We start from the raw sequence: 20,083 nt of genomic DNA, 5'->3' as shown, positions 1-20,083 counted from the left end.
TTAATCAGAATCATGGAGGGGTGATTTAAATTCGGATTTCTGACACTGACTGACAGAGAAGCCATGACCTTGAAGATACACTTTATTTAATCTCTCAGAGCCTCTGTTTTCTCATCTGTTTAAAAAAAAAAAAAAAAAAAAAAAAGACTGGATGAACTGATGTGTATGAAATTGCTTTGAAAGCTGTGTGATATAAGGGGAGTATTTTTGTTTGTTTGTTTGTTTAAGACAGAGTCTTGCACTTGTCTCCCTGGCTGGAGTGCAATGGCATGATTTCGACTCACTGCAACCTCCGCCTCCTGGGTTCAAGTGATTCTCCTGCCTCAGCCTCCCAAGTAGCTGGGATTACAGGTGCCTCCACCATGCCAAGCTAATTTTTTGTATTTTTAGTAGAGATGGAGTTTCTCCATGTTGACCAAACCGGTCTCCAACTGCTGACCTCGGGTGATCCACCTGCCTCAGCCTCCCAAAGTGCTGGGATTACAGGCATGAGCCACCGTTCCTGGCCAAGGGGAGTATTTTTTTTTTTTATCAGTGGTTCTTTGGGGCAGGGGGAGGTGCTATCAGAAATTGCTATCTCTAAGTGAAGGAAGGTTCCCCTGATCTAAGTGCATTTAGGCCAGGCACGGTGGCTCACGTCTTTAATCCCAGTACTTTGGGAGACTGAGGCAGGAGGATCACTTGAGGTCAGGAATTCGAGTGCAGTCTGGGCAACATGGCGAAACCCTGTCTCCACCAACAATACAAAAATTAGCTGGGTGTAGTGGCACATGCCTGTGGCGGGTGCGGGGGAAGCAGGAGGAAGCTTGAACCTAGGAGGCAGAGGTTATAGTCAGCCAAGATCGCACCACTGCACTCCAGGCTGAGCAACAGAGCGAGACTGTCTCAAAAAAAAAAAAAAGAAAAAAGAAAAAAAAAGAAAAATGCATTTAAAGTAACTTTGGAAAAAATGAATTAAGAACTTTTCCTTTCCTAATTAAAAAACAGCGAATTGACTACCTAATAAAGCCAGTAATTGTGACTAGGGAGCATTATCATTGCATAGCAGAGTTTCCCAAATCGTGACTCCAAAACCCTGTGGATCTTTCAGCACATTATGCAAGTCTTTGGCACGAAGTAGAAAGGACTAAGGGTGAAATTAAAAGTTCCTATATAGTAGTAAGGATTTAGAAAAGAGATGAAGATACACACTCAAGGAAAATTAATATAAAATGGATGTCAGCTGGGAGAGGAAAAAGTACGTACTCAGGAATAAATCACTTTTATAGCTCTGCTTTAAAGCTCTATTACTTTCTGTTTAAATGTATTTTCAAGTGTTATGTTGCACAAAAAAAAAAAAAGCAGAGAGAGAGATGAGCTTCTTTAAACAGGGCCATCTGAATTCTGTAGGGCCAGTTTTGCTGGGCTGGATGAGACTTATCATAGACATGTGTACTGATGCCCAAGGGAATGGGGGAGCTTAGAGCAAAGCAGTAAAATTGTCAGTGAAGCCATTAACTGAGAAAAATAACTTTATGAGGCTTATCACATGAGCCATTATGGTGTGCTTCTGCCTGGTCTCCAGCCTGTGATAGGCAAGGAGTGGAAGAGAAGTCCAAGGGAGAATGGGGAATTTGAAGGACAATAAAAATTGATGGTGATGCATGCTGAGAAATTATCAGCACAGTCAGACATTTTTCCTGCTTCGAAAACACAAAACCCAAAGCTAAGCCATCCCCGTGGGCTTTTGACATTAACCATCTGTCAAACACTAGCAGGGCTTGCTTAAGTGAAAGCATTCATTATAAATTAAAAAGTTAAGAAGTTGTACTAATTAAGGCTGAAAGGGAAACCAGGGTACGTTAAGCAATGATAGAAGAATTAGCTCTTCGTGAACGGGGCTCTTGAGTGTGTCTGTCTACTCTTGTGTTTTTTTGTAAATGTACTAATTATAATCACTATTTATGTTTTGTAGTTTTGATAAAGAGTATAAGGCATCATTAAATCCCCCAAAAAGTATGCTGTGATACATGACTCATGCCGGTAATGAGCTTGCCAAAGACAAGCTTGGCTGTTTGGGATACAAGGCGGGTGTGACTCAGTTCCCCTCTCCACAGGATAGTAGTTCACCCTCATCGGCCTCCTAAGTGATGCAAGATGATTGTGAAAATGAAGAAATAGGCCGGGCATGGTGGCTCATGCCTGTAATCCCAGCACTTTGGGAGGCCAAGGTGGGCGGATCACAGGGTCAGGAGATTGAGAGCATCCTGGCTAACACGGTGAAACCCTGTCTCTACTAAAAATACAAAAAAAAAAAAAAAATTAGCCGGGCGTGGTGGCACGCGCCTGTAGTCCCAGCTACTTAGGAGGCTGAGGCAGGAGAATTGCTTGAACCCGGGAGGCGGAGGTTGCAGTGAGCCAAAATCACACTACTGCACTCCAGCCTGGGTGACAGAGCAAGACTACGTCTCAAAAAAAAAGAAGAGGAAATGGGTACTGAGGTACTGAGGAAATCCAATCAGGGGAACAAAGGAAAGTGAAGGTAAAACTCTGGCAACTGCAGCCATAGAGTGAATTTGTTACGCCAGACATAGCCCAGGTGTGATTCCAGTGCAGAAAATCGTGTATTCATTTGATACATGAATGTTACCAGAAAGGGGTCTGCATCCAGACCCCAAAAGAGGGTTCTTGGATCTTGTGCAAGTTCGTAAAGTGAAAGTAAGTTTATTAAGAAAGTAAAGAAATAAAAGAATGGCTACTCCATACAGCAGCTCCGAGGGCTGCTGGTTGCCGATTTTTATGGCTATTTCTCGATTATATGCTAAACAAGGAGTGGATTATTCATGCCTCCCCCTTTTAGACCATATAGGATAATTTTCTGACGTTGCCATGGCATTTGTAAACTGTCATGGCGCTAATGGGAGTGTAGCAGTGAGGATGACCAGAGGTCACTCCTGTCGCCATCTTGGTTTTGGTAGGTTTTGGCCAGCTTTTTTATTGCAACGTGTTTTATCATTAAGGTCTTTATGACCTGTATCTTGTGCTGACCTCCTATCTCATCCTGTGATTTAGAATGCCTTAACCATCTGGGAATGCAGCCCAGTAGGTTTCAGCCTCATTTTACCCAGCCCCTCTTCAAGATGGAGTTGCTCTGGTTCAAACACCTCTGACAGAAAGTTCCCCCATCATTTAGACAGGCTTATGGAGGAAGATTTCAGGAGGACCTAGAGAAGTGGGTGAGCAGGACAAACTTAGGGGAGCACCTTCTAAAGGCAAAGATGAAAGTGACATACTCCCAAACCCTAACCCTCAAACCTAGGAGGTTACCTGAGACTTGAACACTTGAAGATTCCTCGCTCCTATTATCAGGAAAGAGGCTTTGTTAAATGGAAAGGGCAGGAAGAGAGAAGATAATGGAAGAATAAAAGAGGACACGTGGCCGGCGGGCAGTGGCTCATACCTGTCATCCCAGCACTTTGGGAGGCTGAGATGGAAGAATAATTGAGGCCAGGAGCTTGAGACCAGCCTGGGCAACACAGCAAGATCCCATCTCTACAATAAAACATTTTTTAATTAGCTGGGCGTGGCAGGGGCATGTGCCTGTAGTTCCAGCTACTCTGGAGGCTGAGGTGGGAGGATCACTTGAGCCTGGGAGTTTGAAGCTGTAGTGAGCCACTGCACTCCAGCCTGGGTGACAGAGCGAGACTCTATCTTAAAAAAAAAAAAAAAAAAGGTACAGGTAATATTCCTCAGTTCATCTCTCTGGGGATGTGGCTGTCAGATCACTGACACCAGCCTCCCTTTTTTGCCTATCATTACTTAAGCCTACAGATGTGAGTGCTCTCTCCAAAAACGGAACCATACTTGGGGAAACGGTTTCACATCTTCCACATGTTGCGGTGGGCTTGTCATGTTTCCTATTCGATGAGTTTGAGTTTTCAAAGCCCGCCCCCTTGAAAGTGTACCTGATTTGCTCTTCTGCTTTTGATTCTAAAGCGGACCCCAAGTGCTGCCTTAGTCAGAACCACTTAGTCTAACCATTTTTTGGGGTGAATGATTGATGAACGACAGGCTGGGCAAGGTGGCTTACACGTGTAATCCCAGAACTTTGGGAGGCTGAAGCAGGAGGATCACCTGAGGTCAGGTGGCCAACCTGGTGAAACCCCGTCTCTTCTAAAAATACAAAAATTAGCTGGGTGTGGTGGTGGGCACCTGTAATCTTAGCTACTTGGGAGGCTGGGGCAAGAGAATGACTTGAACCCAGGAGGCAGAGGTTACAGTGACTTGAGATTGCACCATTGTGCTCCAGCCAGGGTGACAGAGCAAGACTCTCTCAAAAAAAAAGAAAAAAGATGGGAATAAAGCTTAGACCTGATTGCTAATCCTTTACAGTTTTGAAGGCTGCTTATGAAAATTATGTAAATGTCAAGACACTCCCATTACAATTAGTTATGAGAACAAGATTCCATATAAAACAAAGCAATTAAAAATATAAACTCCGGCCAGGCACAGTGGCTCATGCCTGTAATCCCAACACTTTGAGAGGCCAAGGACGGCGGATCACAAAGTCAGGAGATGGAGACTGGCCTGGTCAACATGGCGAAACCCCATCTCTACTAAAAATACAAAAATTAGGCATGGTGGTGCATGCCTGTAATCCCAGCTACTTGGGAGGCCAAGATCACGCCACTGCACTCCAGCCTGGGTGACAGAGCAAGACTGTCTCAAAAATATATATATATATATATATACACACACATACACACACACACACATACTGTGGAGTTTATATATATATGTGTGTGTGTGTATATATATGTGTGTGTATATATATAAATTCCACAGTGTGTATGTATATATGTATATATACATATATATATAAACTCCACAGTAGTCAGATACCATCTTCATTAAACTTCAAAGATTTTCAACCTTGTGTAAAGACATACAATATATAAATTTTTTAATTTTTCTTTTTTTTTTTTTTTGAGACAGAGTTTCGCTCTTGTTGCCCAGGCTGGAGCGCAATGGCGCAATCTCGGCTCACTGCAACCTCCACCTCCCAGGTTCAAGTGATTCTCCTGCCTCAGCCTCCCGAGTAGCTGGGACTACAGGCACCTGCCACCACGCTCAGCTAATTTTTGTATTTTTAGTAGAGACGGGATTTTGCCATGTTGGCCAGGCTGGTCTCAAACTCCTGACCTCAGGTGATCCACCCACCTTGGCCTCCCAAAGTGCTAGGATTACAGGCATGAGCCACTGCGCCCAGCCCTATATTTTTAATTTTAACAGCAGTTCCATGTAATTCTTAGGGAAGAAAGGAGCTGTCTTCTTGAGGGAGAAACTGCTAAACTCATAGGGAAGGAGGAGGCCTTGAGAGCAAGGATGTCAGCAGACTCTAGGACTTCAGAGACAGGGAAAACCTGCTCGACTAGAGATTAGAGGAAGAATTTGTTGTTTCTGCTCCTGGAAGGGAAGAGGAGGAGGAGGAGAGGGAGTAGGGGGGAAAGAGGTAGGAGGAGGAGGAGGAGAGAAGCCAAGATTAGGTAGGGGAGAGAGGTGGGAACAGTATTAGATACCACCTGTTCCAATTAAACCTGTTTGCCGTTACTGGGATGTAAATACCTGCCTCCATCTCTGCAGTAAATTCTACTCCATTTACACATGGAAGCAAGATCTTAGAAGTCTAGAAAGCTAAGAAAATGAACACTCCTTAGGACAATTCACAGAAAATAAGGAGATGGGCTTTGAACTTCCGAGGCCCTGGAATTGGGCTAAGAGGACCCTAGCTGACATCTTGTTTCTTTTCTTTGTTTTTTCCTTTATCAAGTATAAATACAAATACCTCTTGTCTAACACTGAACTTTTACTTGGGAGTTAGGTGTCCTCACTTTCTAGGTCCTGGTTCAGCCATGGATTTCAAAAACCTTGTGGTTTCAGAGCATTCACTTAAATACAAGTAACAAAAGTCTTTAATTGCCTGCTTACTCTAATTGCCTTAGATTAGACCTTATCTTTTCCTGTCCTCTGCTAATTCCAGCCTCTGAAATTACTTTCTTCACCTCTTTCCAGGGATAACTTTACTCTTAGAGTCCTGATTTTTAAAAGTGCTTCTTCAAGCTTTCTCACCTTTTTTCCTTCACTCAAAAAAGGAATAAAAAAGAAGAAGAAAAAAAAAAAAACAGGAATATACTCTAAAGTGATTCCTGGATCATTTTGTGGAATGAACAAAGGTTTAAGAATCAGGAAACTCCAGTTCTAGTTTCAACTCTACCACTAACGAGTAGTCACTCAAATTCCCAGAGTCTTTGTTTCCTCATTTATAAAATGAGAGTTTGGTGGGTGCAGTGGCTGGGTAATCCCAGGGACACAGGAGGCTGAGGTGGAAGGATGGTTTGAGGTCAGGAGTTTGAGACCAACCTGGGCAACATAGCGAGACCCTGTCTCTACAAAAAAAAATAAAATAATTAGCCAGGCGTGGTGTCACATGCCTGTAGTCCCAGCCACTTGGGAGGCTGAGGTAGGAGAATCACTTGAGCCCAGGAAGTTAAGGGGGCAGTGAGCTATGATTGTGCCACTGCATTCCAGCCTGGGTGACAGAGCACTTAAATAAATAATAATAATAGTAGTAATAAAATAAAAAAAATTACATTCATGAATCCTAATTTTAAGCCAATACAAACTATTTTCTGTTTCCAATCTTTTTCTTTGAACTTTAGGAAGTATAATGAACCAAAACAGAATTTATATAACAGTTTCTGTAGAAGGTTCCTTGCAGGCAGTCTTTAATATACTTCTTATCAAATTCTGATGCACTCCTCAGGTATTTGGGGTTTTTTAAATTTAAATTAATTTTTTTTTTTTTTTTGAGACAGGGTCTCACTCTGTCACTCAGGCTGGAGTGCAGTGGCGTGATCACAGCTCACTGCAGCCTCAACAACTCCCAGAGCTCAGGGGATCCTCCCACCTCAGCGTCACAGGTAGCTAGAACCTGTGCACCACCAAGTCTGGCTAATTGTGATTTTTTTAGGGGGGTATTTTTTGTAGAGACAGGGTCTCGCTATTTTGCTGGGGCTGGTCCCAAATTCCTGGCCTCAAGCAATCCTCCTGCCTCAGCCTCCCAAAGTGCTGGGATTACAGGAATGAGCCACTCTGCAATGCCAGGTGTTCATTCTATAACAATGTCTGTTTGGTTTGAATGTGCAGAACCAAAAATATCCATGGGAGATATTTTTAATTATTTCATTCAACCAATGAAATTCCTGGGAATTCCGTTTGGAAAGAGGAGTAAGAAAGAATATGGGATTTGCAGTCAGACAGACCTGGGTTCTTGTACTAAACAATATGACTTCGGATGTTACTTAACTTCTCTAAGCCTCAGTTTCTTTGTCTGTAAAATGGGAATAATGACACCTACCTAAATCCCAGGTCTATAGTAAGCATGTAATACATGTTTGTGCTGTCATTCAGTATCATATTATTTTTCTATTTTCTTTCTTTCTTTCTTTTTTTTTGGGGGGGGACAGAGTCTCACTCTATTGCCCAGGCTGGAGTACAGTGGGGCCATCTGAGCTAACTGCAACCTCTGCCTCCTGGGTTCAAACAATTCTCCTGCCTCAGCCTCCCAAGTAGCTTGGATTACAGCCACTTGCCACCATGCCCAGCTGATTTTTGTATTTTTAGTAGAGATGGGGTTTCACCGTATTGGCCAGACTGGTCTCAAACTCCTGACCTCAAGTAGTCCATTTGCCTCAGCCTCCCAAAGTGCTGGAATTACAGGCATGAGCCACCACACCCAGCCTACTTTGCTTTCTAAGGACACAGATTGGGATGCAAATAGCCTAGGTTCAATGCCCATCGTACCACTATTTTAGTAGTCTGGTGATTTTGGCCAAGTTGTGTAACCTCTCTGAGCCTCTTTTTCCTTATCTGTAAAATGGAGTTAGTAACAAGACTAACTAACGTCACTCAGTTGGGAGGAGGATGTAAAGCATTTAGCATAGTACCTAGCTCAAAGCTAGTAGTGGTAATAGTAGTAGTAACAGCAGTAAAAATCATACTAAGCCATCACCCGAGCCCACAATGAAAGACAAGAGAAATCTGATGGTGAGCTGCGGCTGAGAGATAGATGGAGGAGGGACCTGCCAGGCAGTCAGAAAGCGTTGGCGGGAGGCCCTGGTCCATGGAACAAGAGTCTCCTTTTCGCTTTTTCCTTGACCTTTCCCATTTATCTTCTTCTTCCCCCCTTTGTCTTTTCTATTCCTTACAGTTTCTTTTCTTTTCTTTATTTTTTAGACAGAGTCTCACTCTGTTGCTCAGGCTGGAATGCAGTGGTGCGATCTTGGCTCACTGCAGCCTCCGCCTCCCAGGTTCAAGCAATTCTCATGCCTTAGCCTCCCAAGTAGCTGGGATTCCAGGTGTGCACCACCATGCCTGGCTAATTTTTGTACTTTTAGTAGAGCCAGGGTTTCTCCATGTTGCCCAGGCTGGTCTCGAGCTACTGGTCTCAAGCGATCTGCCTGCTTCAGCCTCCCAAAGTGCTGGGATTACAGATGTGAGCCACCACACCTGGCCCTTATAGTCAGTTTCCACTGTGTAAGAAACAGTTGCATCAATAGCTATGTGGAATGTAAGCCATATATTTTCAGCTCCTGCATGGCCTCCGTATAGTCTTGTGCCTGTGTGTGTATTCCTCATCATTGTGGTGGTCCTTGTTTTTTCTTTTTCTTTTTTTAGAGACAGAGTCTCGCTCTGTTGCCCATTCTGGAGTGGAGCAGTGCAATCAGAGCTCACTGCACCCTTGACCTCCTGGGCTCAAGCAATCTTCCTGCCTTAGCCTCCCAAGTAGCTAGGAATACAGATGCACACCGCCACACCTGGCTAATTTTTCAATTTTTTGTAGAGACAGGGTCTCACTATGTTGCCCAGGCTGTTCTTGAACTCCTGGCCAAAAGCCATCCTCCCGCCTTGCCTCTCTGAACACTGGGATGACAGGTGTGGGTCACTGCACCTAGCCAGTGTTTTGTTTTTTACTCCATATTCCTAGACTGAAGAGTGCATGTGTGTTGAACTCAGTGCCATGAATTATATGCTATGTGCACTCCACTGCCTGAGAACTACAATCTTGGTTGTTGTTAATTTTTTATACCTAAGAGATGAAAAAGCCTCCTTGGCAAGAATCCTGGGGGCAAAATCAACTGTCAGGCGAGCCCGCTACTTGGAGTCTTTGCATTTCTCCTTTGCCTGGAAGAGAGCTGAGTTTACTTGTTCTGTCTTGTTGCCTCTTGTTTCATCAGGCTATCCGTAATAAATTACTGTGATATTTCCAATGGAAATGATTCTACCTGCTCTCTTCACTGAGCATTTAGACCAATGCCAAATGGCTATTTGTTTTTATTTTAACACAAAATATTTGACACAAATTAACTTCAGATCAGGACCTACCAGAAGAGAACTGTGTTTGTGATTTATATAATATTATTAGTTATATGCATATTTGTTATAACATGCTTTAGTCACTCTTACCATTGGGGTTTAATATATATGTATGTAGGCTGGATGCAGCAGCTTATGCCCATAATCCCAGCACTTCGGGAGGCTGAGGCAGGGGGATCACTTGAGTCCAGGAGTTTGAGACCAGCCTGGGCAACATAATGAGACCCCCTCAGTCTCTACAAAAAATGAAAGTTAGCTAGGTATGGTGGTACACACCTGTGGTCCCAGCTACTGGGGAGGCTCAGGTTGGGGGCCAGTTGAGCCTGAGAGGTCGAGACTGCAGTGAGTTATGATTGCACCACTGCACTTCAGCCTGGGTGACAGTGAGACCCTCTCTTAAATAAATAAATAAATAAATATATAACATAAAATAAGATATATGTATGTACCGTGTGTGTATGTGTGTGTGGTGTATGTGTATAGTAATATGGTACTTCACCACAAATTACACTGGAAGTCGATTTTGTAAGACACAGATGTTTTGAAATATTAGTTCACAATGATTACTAACAACCAACCACTCAGACCTTATGGCCTATTTCACCTACTTGGAAGCATGAAAGATATAGTCACATAGTCTTGGATTTAAATTTCAAAACACTGGCTCAAGTTGCTTAGCCTTCCTCTGCAGCTAAAAATATTACCCCAAGGTTACTTAAAAGATAAACACAAAGCCAGGCCTATGGATTCTTTAAAACTGCGTTGGTTATTTCTTGCTAACACCTTGCCTTTATTTCCGCCAGAAGCAAAAGCTGGGAGTGAAAGGGAATGTTTTGCTCATAGGTGTTGGCCAAATCGGGGGCCCTCTGGAAGGTGTCCAGACAGGACTGAGCAGCTTTCTGGGCTCCTGATCAGACAGGAGACAGCAGGGGTCCTTCTCCAGAATTCCTAGATGGAAAGTCTTTGAAGCAACTCCATCCTGAGGATTAAGCATCCTCTCAACCGGATGAAGCTGGGACTGGGACTAGCATCAGCCTCTTAGTCCTTCTTCTTAGAGGAAGGCCCCCCCAGGGAGGACCTCCTCAACCATCTCCTCTGCACTTGGAGGCTTTGTCTCTACCCATGACCTCAGCCCCCAACCTGTGCTTTAGGCAATTTACAGGGGTAAGTTTAAACTGTGCTTGCTCTGCTAAAACCAGTAACTTCTGATTTTATGTTTTTCAAACACAATAATCCATATTTATATACAATATTACCACATCACTCTGATAGCAGCAGGAGGCAGCCAAATGCCTGGGCAGATAGGGGTGGGTCCCTGGTGAAATCCCACCACCAACCCGTAGACAGTTGAAAGCCTGAAAGCCATGCTACGAGTCAAATCCACAGACCTACTCAGAATCTGTCTTCCTGTTTGGCACGCTTTTCCCTGATTGATCCCCAGCCTTCACCTATTTTACATGTACCTACCCTTTCCTAATTGGTTTTCTACACTGTTGTGCCCACCTTTGAATGGTGTCTTTGCTTTAACCTTTTTTTTGTACTCACAAACCAATCAGCCTGCACTCCCCATTCTGAGTCCATAAAAAGCCCTGACCCAGCCACGTGGGGAGAGAGAAACCACCCAACTGTGGGGGTGGGGAACCTCCTCACCCCTCTGCATCCCCTCTCTGCTGAGAGCTGCTCTGTCCTCAATAAAATGATCTGCCCTCAGGCCAGGCACGGTGGCTCGCACCTATAATCCCAGCACTTTGGGAGGCTGAGGCGGGCAGATCACCTGAGGTCAGGAGTTCAAGACCAGCCTTGCTGACATGGTGAAACCCCATCTCTACTAAAAATACAAAAAAAAATCAGCTGGATGTGATGGCAAGTGACTGTAGTCCCAGCTACTCGGGAGGCTGAGGCAGGAGAATCATTTGAACCTGGGAGGCAGAGTTTGCGGTGAGCCAGGATCACGCCATTGCACTCCAGCCTGGGCAAAAAGAGTGAAAATCCGTCTCAAAAAAAAAAAAAAAAAAAATCTGCCCTCATCACCCTTTATTGTCAGCGTGACCTCATTCTTCTTGGATGCTGGACAAGAGCTCAGGACCCACCGAGTGTGGGTACCCAAAAAGGCTGCCACACTGGCCTTTTGCCCTCACTAGTGGAGGGCAGCTGCCCCACGCGACAGGCACAGGGGCCAACTGAGCTGCTAATATACTGCCATCCATTGGGCTATGGACAACGGAACTAAAAGAGCTAATCAGCACACTGACGCCCCCTCTGGGGCTTGTCCAGGAGCCACCACATTCCCTTGGGGTAACATGCCTGACCCGGCTGCAGGCCCTGCACATGGAGCTTGCTCCTGTGTTGGTGCTTAGAGTGGCCAGCCGGGTCCCGCACTCACTCACTCGCATGCTCCCTCCCGCAAGGGGCTGAGCACAGCAGGCTGAGTAGACAGGGTGCCCCTGCTGCAAGTCTGGCAAAGGGGCCAAGAAAAATCCTGCATCGACTACTCAACTGGGAATCATAATAAAACGTTGAGATGGAGATTTTTTTAAAGGGAGGAGGTGAGTCTTCTACAAAGTGAAGATTGTCCCAAAAAGTGAAGATGTGGTAAGATTCTTTACCACATCACAGGCTTGTGGTGAAGAAGAAATGAATTAATAAATGCATGTTAGCACAATGCCTGGCTGTCAGGTATTTGCAGTTATTACTGTCATTGGTATTCCTAGAAGAGGGACTGGCACAAAGCAGGTGCTGTCATTATGGTTACTATATTTAGCTATTTTCCATATCCACATAATTCTTTACTTAATGTGTTCACTTAACTGATCCTTGGGTTGATCCAGTGGTATTGTTTGCATCAGTGATCACTTGCAGATATCTGCAAATAACATGAATGGAGAACAAACAAAAAAATCAATCAGGGGCCGGGTGCAGTGGCTCACACCTGTAATCCCAGCACTTTGGGAGGCCAAGGTGGGCGGATCACCTGAGGTCAGGAGTTCAAGACCAGCCTGGCCAACATGGTGAAACCCCGTCTCTACCAAAAATACAAAAATTAGCTGGGTGTGGTGGCAGGCGTGTGTAATCCCAGCTACTCAGGAGGCTGAGGCAGAAGAATAGCTTGAGCCCAGGAGGCAGAGGTTGCAGTGAGCTGAGTGCTGAGTGCAGAGTGCATCGCGCCACTGCACTCCAGCCTGGGCACCAGAGTGAGACTCCATCTCAAGAAAAAAAAAAGGAAAAGAAAAAAAAATCGATCAAGGAGTGAAAAACACAGGTCTGTAGACAAGCTAGTATACACAGGCTGTTCCTGTTTCTACCTCTTCTTGGGCCTTAGCCTCCTGTGGGACCCTTGTCTTTCTTGGGCCCCTCACCCTCAGTAGCCTCTTGGCATTTTCACCCATTTCTCTGCGCCCAGTAAAATGACATCCAGTCTGAAAATAGGAATTTTCTATCCCCATGTAAAGTTCACTTGCAAGGTGGTTTCAACCATTGCCCTGAGATGAGAAAGAAGAAGGAAGCATTGGTATGTGTATCATTAATGAACAAGGATTTTACAGGCACTGAACTAGCCCTAGGGAGATAATCATAAGATACAGCCCCTGCCCTCGAGAACTTCCAGGCTACAAGGGAGAGCTTCTGGCCCAGCAAGGGAAAAGGCCCAGGAATCTGGGGTGGGCAGTTGTATTAAGGTTCTTGCCTCTCACCAGTGGGACTGGAAACCTAGTGGGAAATGTTAGGTTGGAGGTACCTCAGGGACCACAAGTATACGAGTTCAGAAGAGGTCTGAATAGATGGGCCCAGAGCCCAGGGGAATAGCAGGGCAACAGAAACACATCCAGCCATGGAAGATTCAGGCACTGATTGGCCAGGAAGCAGGCCAAGAAGAGAACCCTGGCGAATTCCAATGTCAAACACATTGCCTTGCACTTCTCTTCTATTTCCTTCCCTTTAAAGACACAATAACGGCACATCAGGATATTGTGTAAATACCTCTAGAAAAAGAACAGAAAGCTCAACTGATGAGAAAAATATCTTTGAATTACCTGATCCCATCCCTCTTCATAGGGGCAGATAGGGGATTGGAAAATTCTTTTGTTGTTGTTGTGTTTTTTTGTTTGTTTTTTTGTTTTGTTTTGTTTTGTTTTTGCTTGTTTGTTTGTTTTGGCAAAGTCTCACTCTGTTGCCCAGGCTGGAGTGCAATGGTGCAGTCTCAGCTCACTGCAACCTCCGCCTCCCGAGTTCAAGTGATCTCCCGTCTCAGCCTCCCAAGTAGCTGGGATTACAGGAGTGCACCACCATGCCCAGCTAATTTTTTTTGGCCTTTTTGGTACAGATGGGGTTTCACTATGTTTGCCAGGCTGGTCTCGAAAGCCTGACCTTAGGTGATCCACCCACCTTGGCCTCCCAAAGTGCTGGGATTACAGGTGTGAGCCACTATGCCTGGCCGGAATATTCTTACGATGGTGTTCTAGGGCAGCACTAGGAATGCGGTTAGATGGCATGGCCATTGGCAACGTCCACCTACCAAAAAGCAGACAGCTGCAGCGGAGGGGCCTGCACATTCATAAAGGATCACTCATGTTGGCGTCGTTTGTAGGAGCAGGACATTGAAAATGGCCCAAATCTATTGGTATGGTTCATCTGCTCTACAGCCATTGAAAGACTAGGGAAGTTCTTCGTGTATTGATTTGGGTTTGTTGTTGTTGTTGTTGTTATTTTGTTTTGTTTTGAGATGGAGTCTCACTCCGTTGCCCAGGCTGGAGTGCAGTGGTGCGATCTCAGCTCACTGCAACCTCCGCCTCCCAGGTTCAAGCGATTCTCCTGCCTCAGCCCCCTGAGTAGCTGGGATTACAGGTGCCCGCCACCACGCCCAGCTAATTTTTGTATTTTTAGTAGGGATGGGGTTTCACCATGTTGGCCAGGCTGGTCTCCAACTCCTGACTTCAGGTGATCCACCCACCTCGACCTCCCAAAGTGCTGGGATTACAAGCGTGAGCCACTACGCCCGGCCTTGTGTATTGATTTGTAACAGTCACACACACACACATACACACTCCATACATAGCCTCTCACATATATAGTGAGCAAACAGCAGTGGTGTTCACAGCGTGCTACCAATTGTGTTAAAAAGGAGAGTGGGACGGTACATTTGCATTTTACGTCTACGTTTGCTCACATGCATACACAATATCACTGGAAGTAGACAAAACCAAAAACAAAACAGAAAAACAAAAAAACACAACCCTGGTAACTTTGAGAAAGGGAATTAGGAGGCTCGAGGATGAGGTGGGAGCAGATTTTTCGCTGAATGCTTTTGTACCTTTTGAATATTGAACTATGTAGAAAAGTAACCTATTCAAAAAATAAACAAGCTTAATTATTTTCAAAGAGACAAGCAAAAATAATCCCTGAGGAGCCATATGAAAATGCCCTTTAGGGAAGATTCTCACGGAGAATAGAGGTGTCATGAAATGTGCCTTGCTGTGTCTGGAGGCGCTCAGAAGTTAAACCATGTGAAACTCGGCCTCAGTTATCCCACTAAGATGCTTCTTGCTGTGAAGTCTATGTGCTGTGAAGACGGACCTTTCTGGGGGAAGAAGGTGGGGGTGGATTCACAGCCAGGGGAAAAGATCAGAAGGAAAGAAAAGGTTTGGGAGACCCCAACATTGGTATAGAAGAAACTTCTAGTTATCATTTCAACCAGATAGTCAGGTGCTATAGAGCAGGATCCAGAACTGTAAGATTTTTACCCTTTTATAGAACTTCCCCATGTTTTCTCCCTTAAATCGTGTCTTTTCTCTTGTAATAATGGACATGAAAGTCTCAAAATGAAGAGGGTCTGTGAGCTTGTGTTCCGGGACCACAAGGAATGGTGGCCAGAAGGAGACCATCTTCCCTGAGCCCATCTTGGAGGGAAGAGAAATGCCATAGGCTGGATGGGTGGTGACAGCTACCAAGAGGAGAGGAGAGCAGGGGAAGCCCTGGGACGTGCCATGGTGAAATGGGAGGGCTGTGAAGAGCCTGCCTGGACCTGTGTACTGCCCGGGGACTCAGGAGAAAGGGGTTCTGCAAATGCAGTGACAGATAAGCATTACTCGGTAATAGGATTAAATTTGAAACTCTTACAGGTGAGATGTGACTAGCCCATTCTTGTATCACAGAGAGCTAGGCTTTTCTTCATTCAACAGGTATTATTTTATTTTATTTATTTATATTTTTTTGAGATGGAGTTTCATTCTTGTTCCCCAGGCTGGGGTGCAATGGCGTGGTCTTGCTTACTGTGACCTCCACCTCCCAGGTTCAAAAGATTCTCCTGCCTCAGTCTCCTGAGTAGCTGAGATTACAGGCACCCACCACCACGCCCAGCTAATTTTTTTCATTTTTAGTAGAGACAGGGTTTCACCATGTTGGCCAGGCTGGTCTCAAACTCCTGATCTCAGGTGATCCGCCCGCCTCGGCCTCCCAAAGTGCTGGGATTACACGTATGAGCTACTGCACCTGGCCATTCAACAGGTATTATTTTATCTTCATTGTTACTAAAAGAGCATAGAGGAACCTTCCTGTTTATTTTCTTACCTCATGCTGATCTTGAAACAACAATGAAAATGCTTCCACTACAGGGATCTTAATCAACACCAAACACTTCAAATGAGGGAAGATTATTTACTCCCATCTCTTCCCCCTTTTCCTTTTTGATGCTGACAACTTGCTACTTTAACCTGTTTTGCCCCGTCTTTCCCAGAAAAAATCAACAAACATGTCTGCACCTACTATAGGCAGACACCTGTCGATTCAATGAAGTGTAAGCTTCCAACTTTGGCTGGGCACAGTGGGCGTGTAATCCCAGCACTTCGGGAGGCCAAAGGGGGAGGATTGCTTGAGTTCAGGAGTTCAGGACCAGCCTAGGCAACATAGGGAGACCCTCATCTCTAAAAAAAAAATGTAAAAAATTTAGCCAGGCATCGTGGTGTACATCTGTGGTCCCAGCTACTCGGGAGGCTGACATGGGAGGATTGCTTGAGCCCAGGAGGTCAAGGCTGCAGTGAGCTGTGATTGTGCCACTGAACTCCAGCCTGGGAGACCAAGTGAGACCCTGTCTCAAAAATAAAATAAAATACAGTTTTCGGTTTTGCTTGCAGGGAGTTTGCAGTCTCACTGGGGGACAAAGAATTACACTTAGAAGTGAGTACTAATGCTTTAGAGCATATGTTCAACACGAAGCCAGAGAAGTCGATAATAAAGGCTTCGGGAATCCACCTGCTGGAAACATCCTGTGGATGGAGACACGCAAGCTTCTTGCAGGAAGGCAGGCCTGGAAGGACCGGTTAGACTTACGGGAGGACTACAGAGAGCACTTCAGGCAGGTGTGGAGCTTCCTTGTGGAATGAGAGGGAGCCCGTTAGCTGAAGGGGAGGACCAGGGAGCTGTCATCGGTGGATGTCGTTGCTGAGTCAATGAAAGTCTAAAGTAGGATTTTCCCAGACTTACAGAAACCCTGTGTATTGCAAACATACCCGCCACAGTGTTAGAGAGATAACAAGGACTCTGATCAGACTCCTGTGACTTGGCAGCTTAGTATGGGTAACGGGGGGGCATTGTGCTCAGGGGAGGCTACGGTATCTCTGTTCAGCCCAATCCTCTTAAGTCCCTCCTTGCACAGTTGGAACCAAGATAAGGGCGAACTTTAAAGGGTGCCTCACTCTCTCTCCCTTCAAGCTCAACTCGGATTCTTTCTTTCTTTTCCTCTCTCCATTCTCTTCCCTGTCCTGCTTACGGCCAGATGTCAAGGAGAAATCCCTTCCCACTGTGAGTTTTGGTTGTGATGTCAACCTGTGACATTTGCCTTTTTAGAGAGATCATGTGCATGCATTGATTAATGGAGAGTGTAAATTATGGGAACAGGCTGGGCACGGTGGCTCACGCTGGTCATCTCAGCACTTTGGGAGGCAGAGGCGAGAGGATCAAAGAATTCAAGACCAGCCTGGACAACATAGGGAGACCTCATCTCTAAAAAATATCTATTTTTAAAAATATCTAAAATTAAAATATGGGAATGATGCCAATAGTCTCATCTAAAAATCCCAAGTTTCTAGCTCCAGCTGTGACGCTTTTTAGCTGTGTGAACTTGGACTGTCACTCAAATTCCTCAGTTTCACTTATCTGCAAAATGAAACTTATTAATACTATCCTCTCTACTGTATGTGATCTTGAGGTTCAGATGAAATAATGTGAGAGCACTTTGGACGCTGAAGACCGTATTATTTGTAGCTCAGGGTGAAGACTGCATGGGGGCAGAGGGAAGTGAAGTTGGGAAATCTCAATAAATCCCAGTCAGCCCTATACTTTTAAAAAATTGTTTTATGTCGTTAAAAATAAGTTTAACTAGATAGCTCCCTTGGTATTTTAACAACTCTCACTTTCATGATTCCTTTTTCCTTTCTAGATGTCCCTAAGTTCCAGCTCTCCCCTAAAAGTTCCAGCTCATCTCGCCTGGCCTCCCCCTGAGTCACTGGGACTCCCAGCCACTGCCACCACAGCTGAAATTCTCAATGCAGCATCTTCAGAGGCACCCTGGGCCCCAAGCATGACTCATCCAGGTTCCAGAGCCAAAGCGGACTGAACAACATAGAAAGACTTTTATTATAGCAGTGACAAGATGCTTTGCACGGTGTAGAGCTGAATTTACTTGGCTCCCATTAGAAACTCTTTCAGCTTAAGTACTTATTGTGGTAGTGAGTCCTACAGTATTTCAGTAAAAAGGAATTCATGGCATAAATGTGGACAGATTTATGGATGTAGAAACATGATGATAGATATCATGAGGTTGGTGATGGGACATATAACGGCACCATTGGTAGTACCAGGTGGGTGAGGCAGGTCCCAGAAGGATACAGGCTCATTCCCAAGGCTGCATGAGCAGTTGAATGGAGGGGCTATTTACCGTGGTATCTTAGTTTGCTAGGGCTACACCAGAGACCAAGAGCCTTCAGCAACAGGAATGTATTTCCTTGCAGTTCTAGAAGCTAGACATCCAGGATCTGGCAGGGCTGGTTTCTCCTGAGGCCTCTCTCTGGGCTTGTAGATGCCATCTTCTCCCTGCATCCTCAAGTGGTCATCCCTCTGTATATGTCTGTGTCTAAATTTCTCCTCCTCCTCCTCTTCTTCTTCCTCCTTCTTCCTCCTCTTTCTCTTCTTCCTCCTCCTCCTTCTTCTTCTTCTTTCTTCTCCTTCTCCTCCTCCTCCTCCTTCTTCTTCTTCCTTCTTCTTCTTCTTCTTCCTCTTCCTCTTCTTTTTTTTTCCTTTTTGAGATGGAATTTCACTCTTGTTGCCCAGGCTGGAGTACAATGGCACCTCGGCTCACTGCAACCTCTGCCTCCCAGGTTCAAGCAATTCTCCCACCTCAGCCTCTGGAGTAGCTGGGATTACAGGCACCCACCACCGTGCTCAGCTAATTTTTTGTATTTTTAGTAGAGATGGGGTTTTACCATGTTGGCCAGGCTGGTCTCAAACTCCTGACCTCAGGTGATCCACCCACCGCAGCCTCCCAAAGTGCTGGGATTACAGGTGTGAGCCATGGTGCCTGGCCTTAATTTCTTCTTAAAAGGACGCCAGTCCTATTGGGTTACCACCCACCCTAGCCGCCTCATTTAACCCTAACCACTTCTTTAAACACTCTATCTCCAAATACAGTCACATTCTGGGGTCCCGGGGGTTAAGATTTCAGCATAGAATTTATGGGAGACATAGTGTAGCCCATAACATATGCTGTGGGCAGAGTTAAGAGAATGAAGAAGGAGCTGGGTGCAGTGGCTCACGCCTGTAATCCTAGCACTCTAGGAAGTTGAGGTGGGCGTATCACTTGAGCCTCTGAGTTCAAGACCAGCCTGGGCAACATGGTGAAACCCCATCTCTACCAAAAAAAAATAAAAGAAAGAAGAAAGAAAAGAAAAAAGTAGCTGGACATGGTGGTACATGCCTGTAGTCCCAGCTACTTGGGAGGCTGAGGCATGACGAGAATCACTTGAGCCCGGAAGGCAGAGGTTGCAGTGAGCCAAGATGGCACCACTGCACTCCAGCCTGGGCAACAAAGTGAGACTCTGTCTCAAAATAGATAAATAAAAAGAGCATGAAGAAGGGCTGGTGAAGTGCCCAGGAACTGGCAACAGCAGAAAACTTTATCATCCCTTAGGCTGGAGAGGCAAAGGAGAGAGAGAATGTGGAGTTCCTGGGATCAGTGAAGAGCTGTAACCACGGAAGAGGGGCCGTCCACCAGGACATGTGTGGTGTGGCCGAGCGACACAGCCACATCAAAACTGAGGCTTGGGAGCTGGGTGTGGTGGCTCACACCTGTAATCCCAGCACTTTGGGAGGCCGAGGTGGGAGCACTAGAGCCTAGGAGTTTGAGACCAGCCTGGGCAACATTGTGAGACTCCATCTCTAGAAAACAAAACCAAACAACAACAAAAATCCCCAAGGCCTAGCAGGGAGGGAAGACGGAGAAGACCCCACCTCTCTCCCTTCCCAGCCTTCCTCACTTTCAATAGCACCTCCCTTTGATCAAACTCATCTGGGTTTGGACCTCCTGGGCCCAAGCCATCCTCCCACTTCAGCCCCCTGAGTAGCTGGGACCACAGGCACATGCCACCTGGCTAATTGTTCTTTGGTTTTTTGTAGAATCAAGGTC

General features: G+C 45.4%; 1 protein-coding gene across 11 annotated transcripts in view; it reads left to right on the top strand.

The window, feature by feature from the left end:
* The window catches only part of FBXO16 (F-box protein 16), a 61,423-nt gene extending 43,248 nt beyond the window's left edge, over positions 1-18,175 (top strand). For 4 of the 11 annotated variants that reach the window (XM_037983631.2, XM_037983629.2, XM_037983628.2 and 1 more), the window contains one exon: positions 17,843-18,175. In XM_037983631.2, the coding sequence (XP_037839559.2) occupies positions 17,843-18,019 (177 nt within the window). In that variant the 3' untranslated portion in view covers positions 18,020-18,175. The other 7 variants (XM_007962046.3, XM_007962045.3, XR_005235254.2 and 4 more) reach the window with 6 other exon arrangements.
* Positions 18,176-20,083: the final 1,908 nt, after the last annotated feature.

The sequence above is a fragment of the Chlorocebus sabaeus genome, chromosome 8, assembly GCF_047675955.1.
Source record: "Chlorocebus sabaeus isolate Y175 chromosome 8, mChlSab1.0.hap1, whole genome shotgun sequence".
Taxonomy (NCBI): domain Eukaryota; kingdom Metazoa; phylum Chordata; class Mammalia; order Primates; family Cercopithecidae; genus Chlorocebus; species Chlorocebus sabaeus.
Note: the sequence above shows the minus strand (reverse complement) of the source record. Positions and strands in the feature narration are given on the sequence as shown.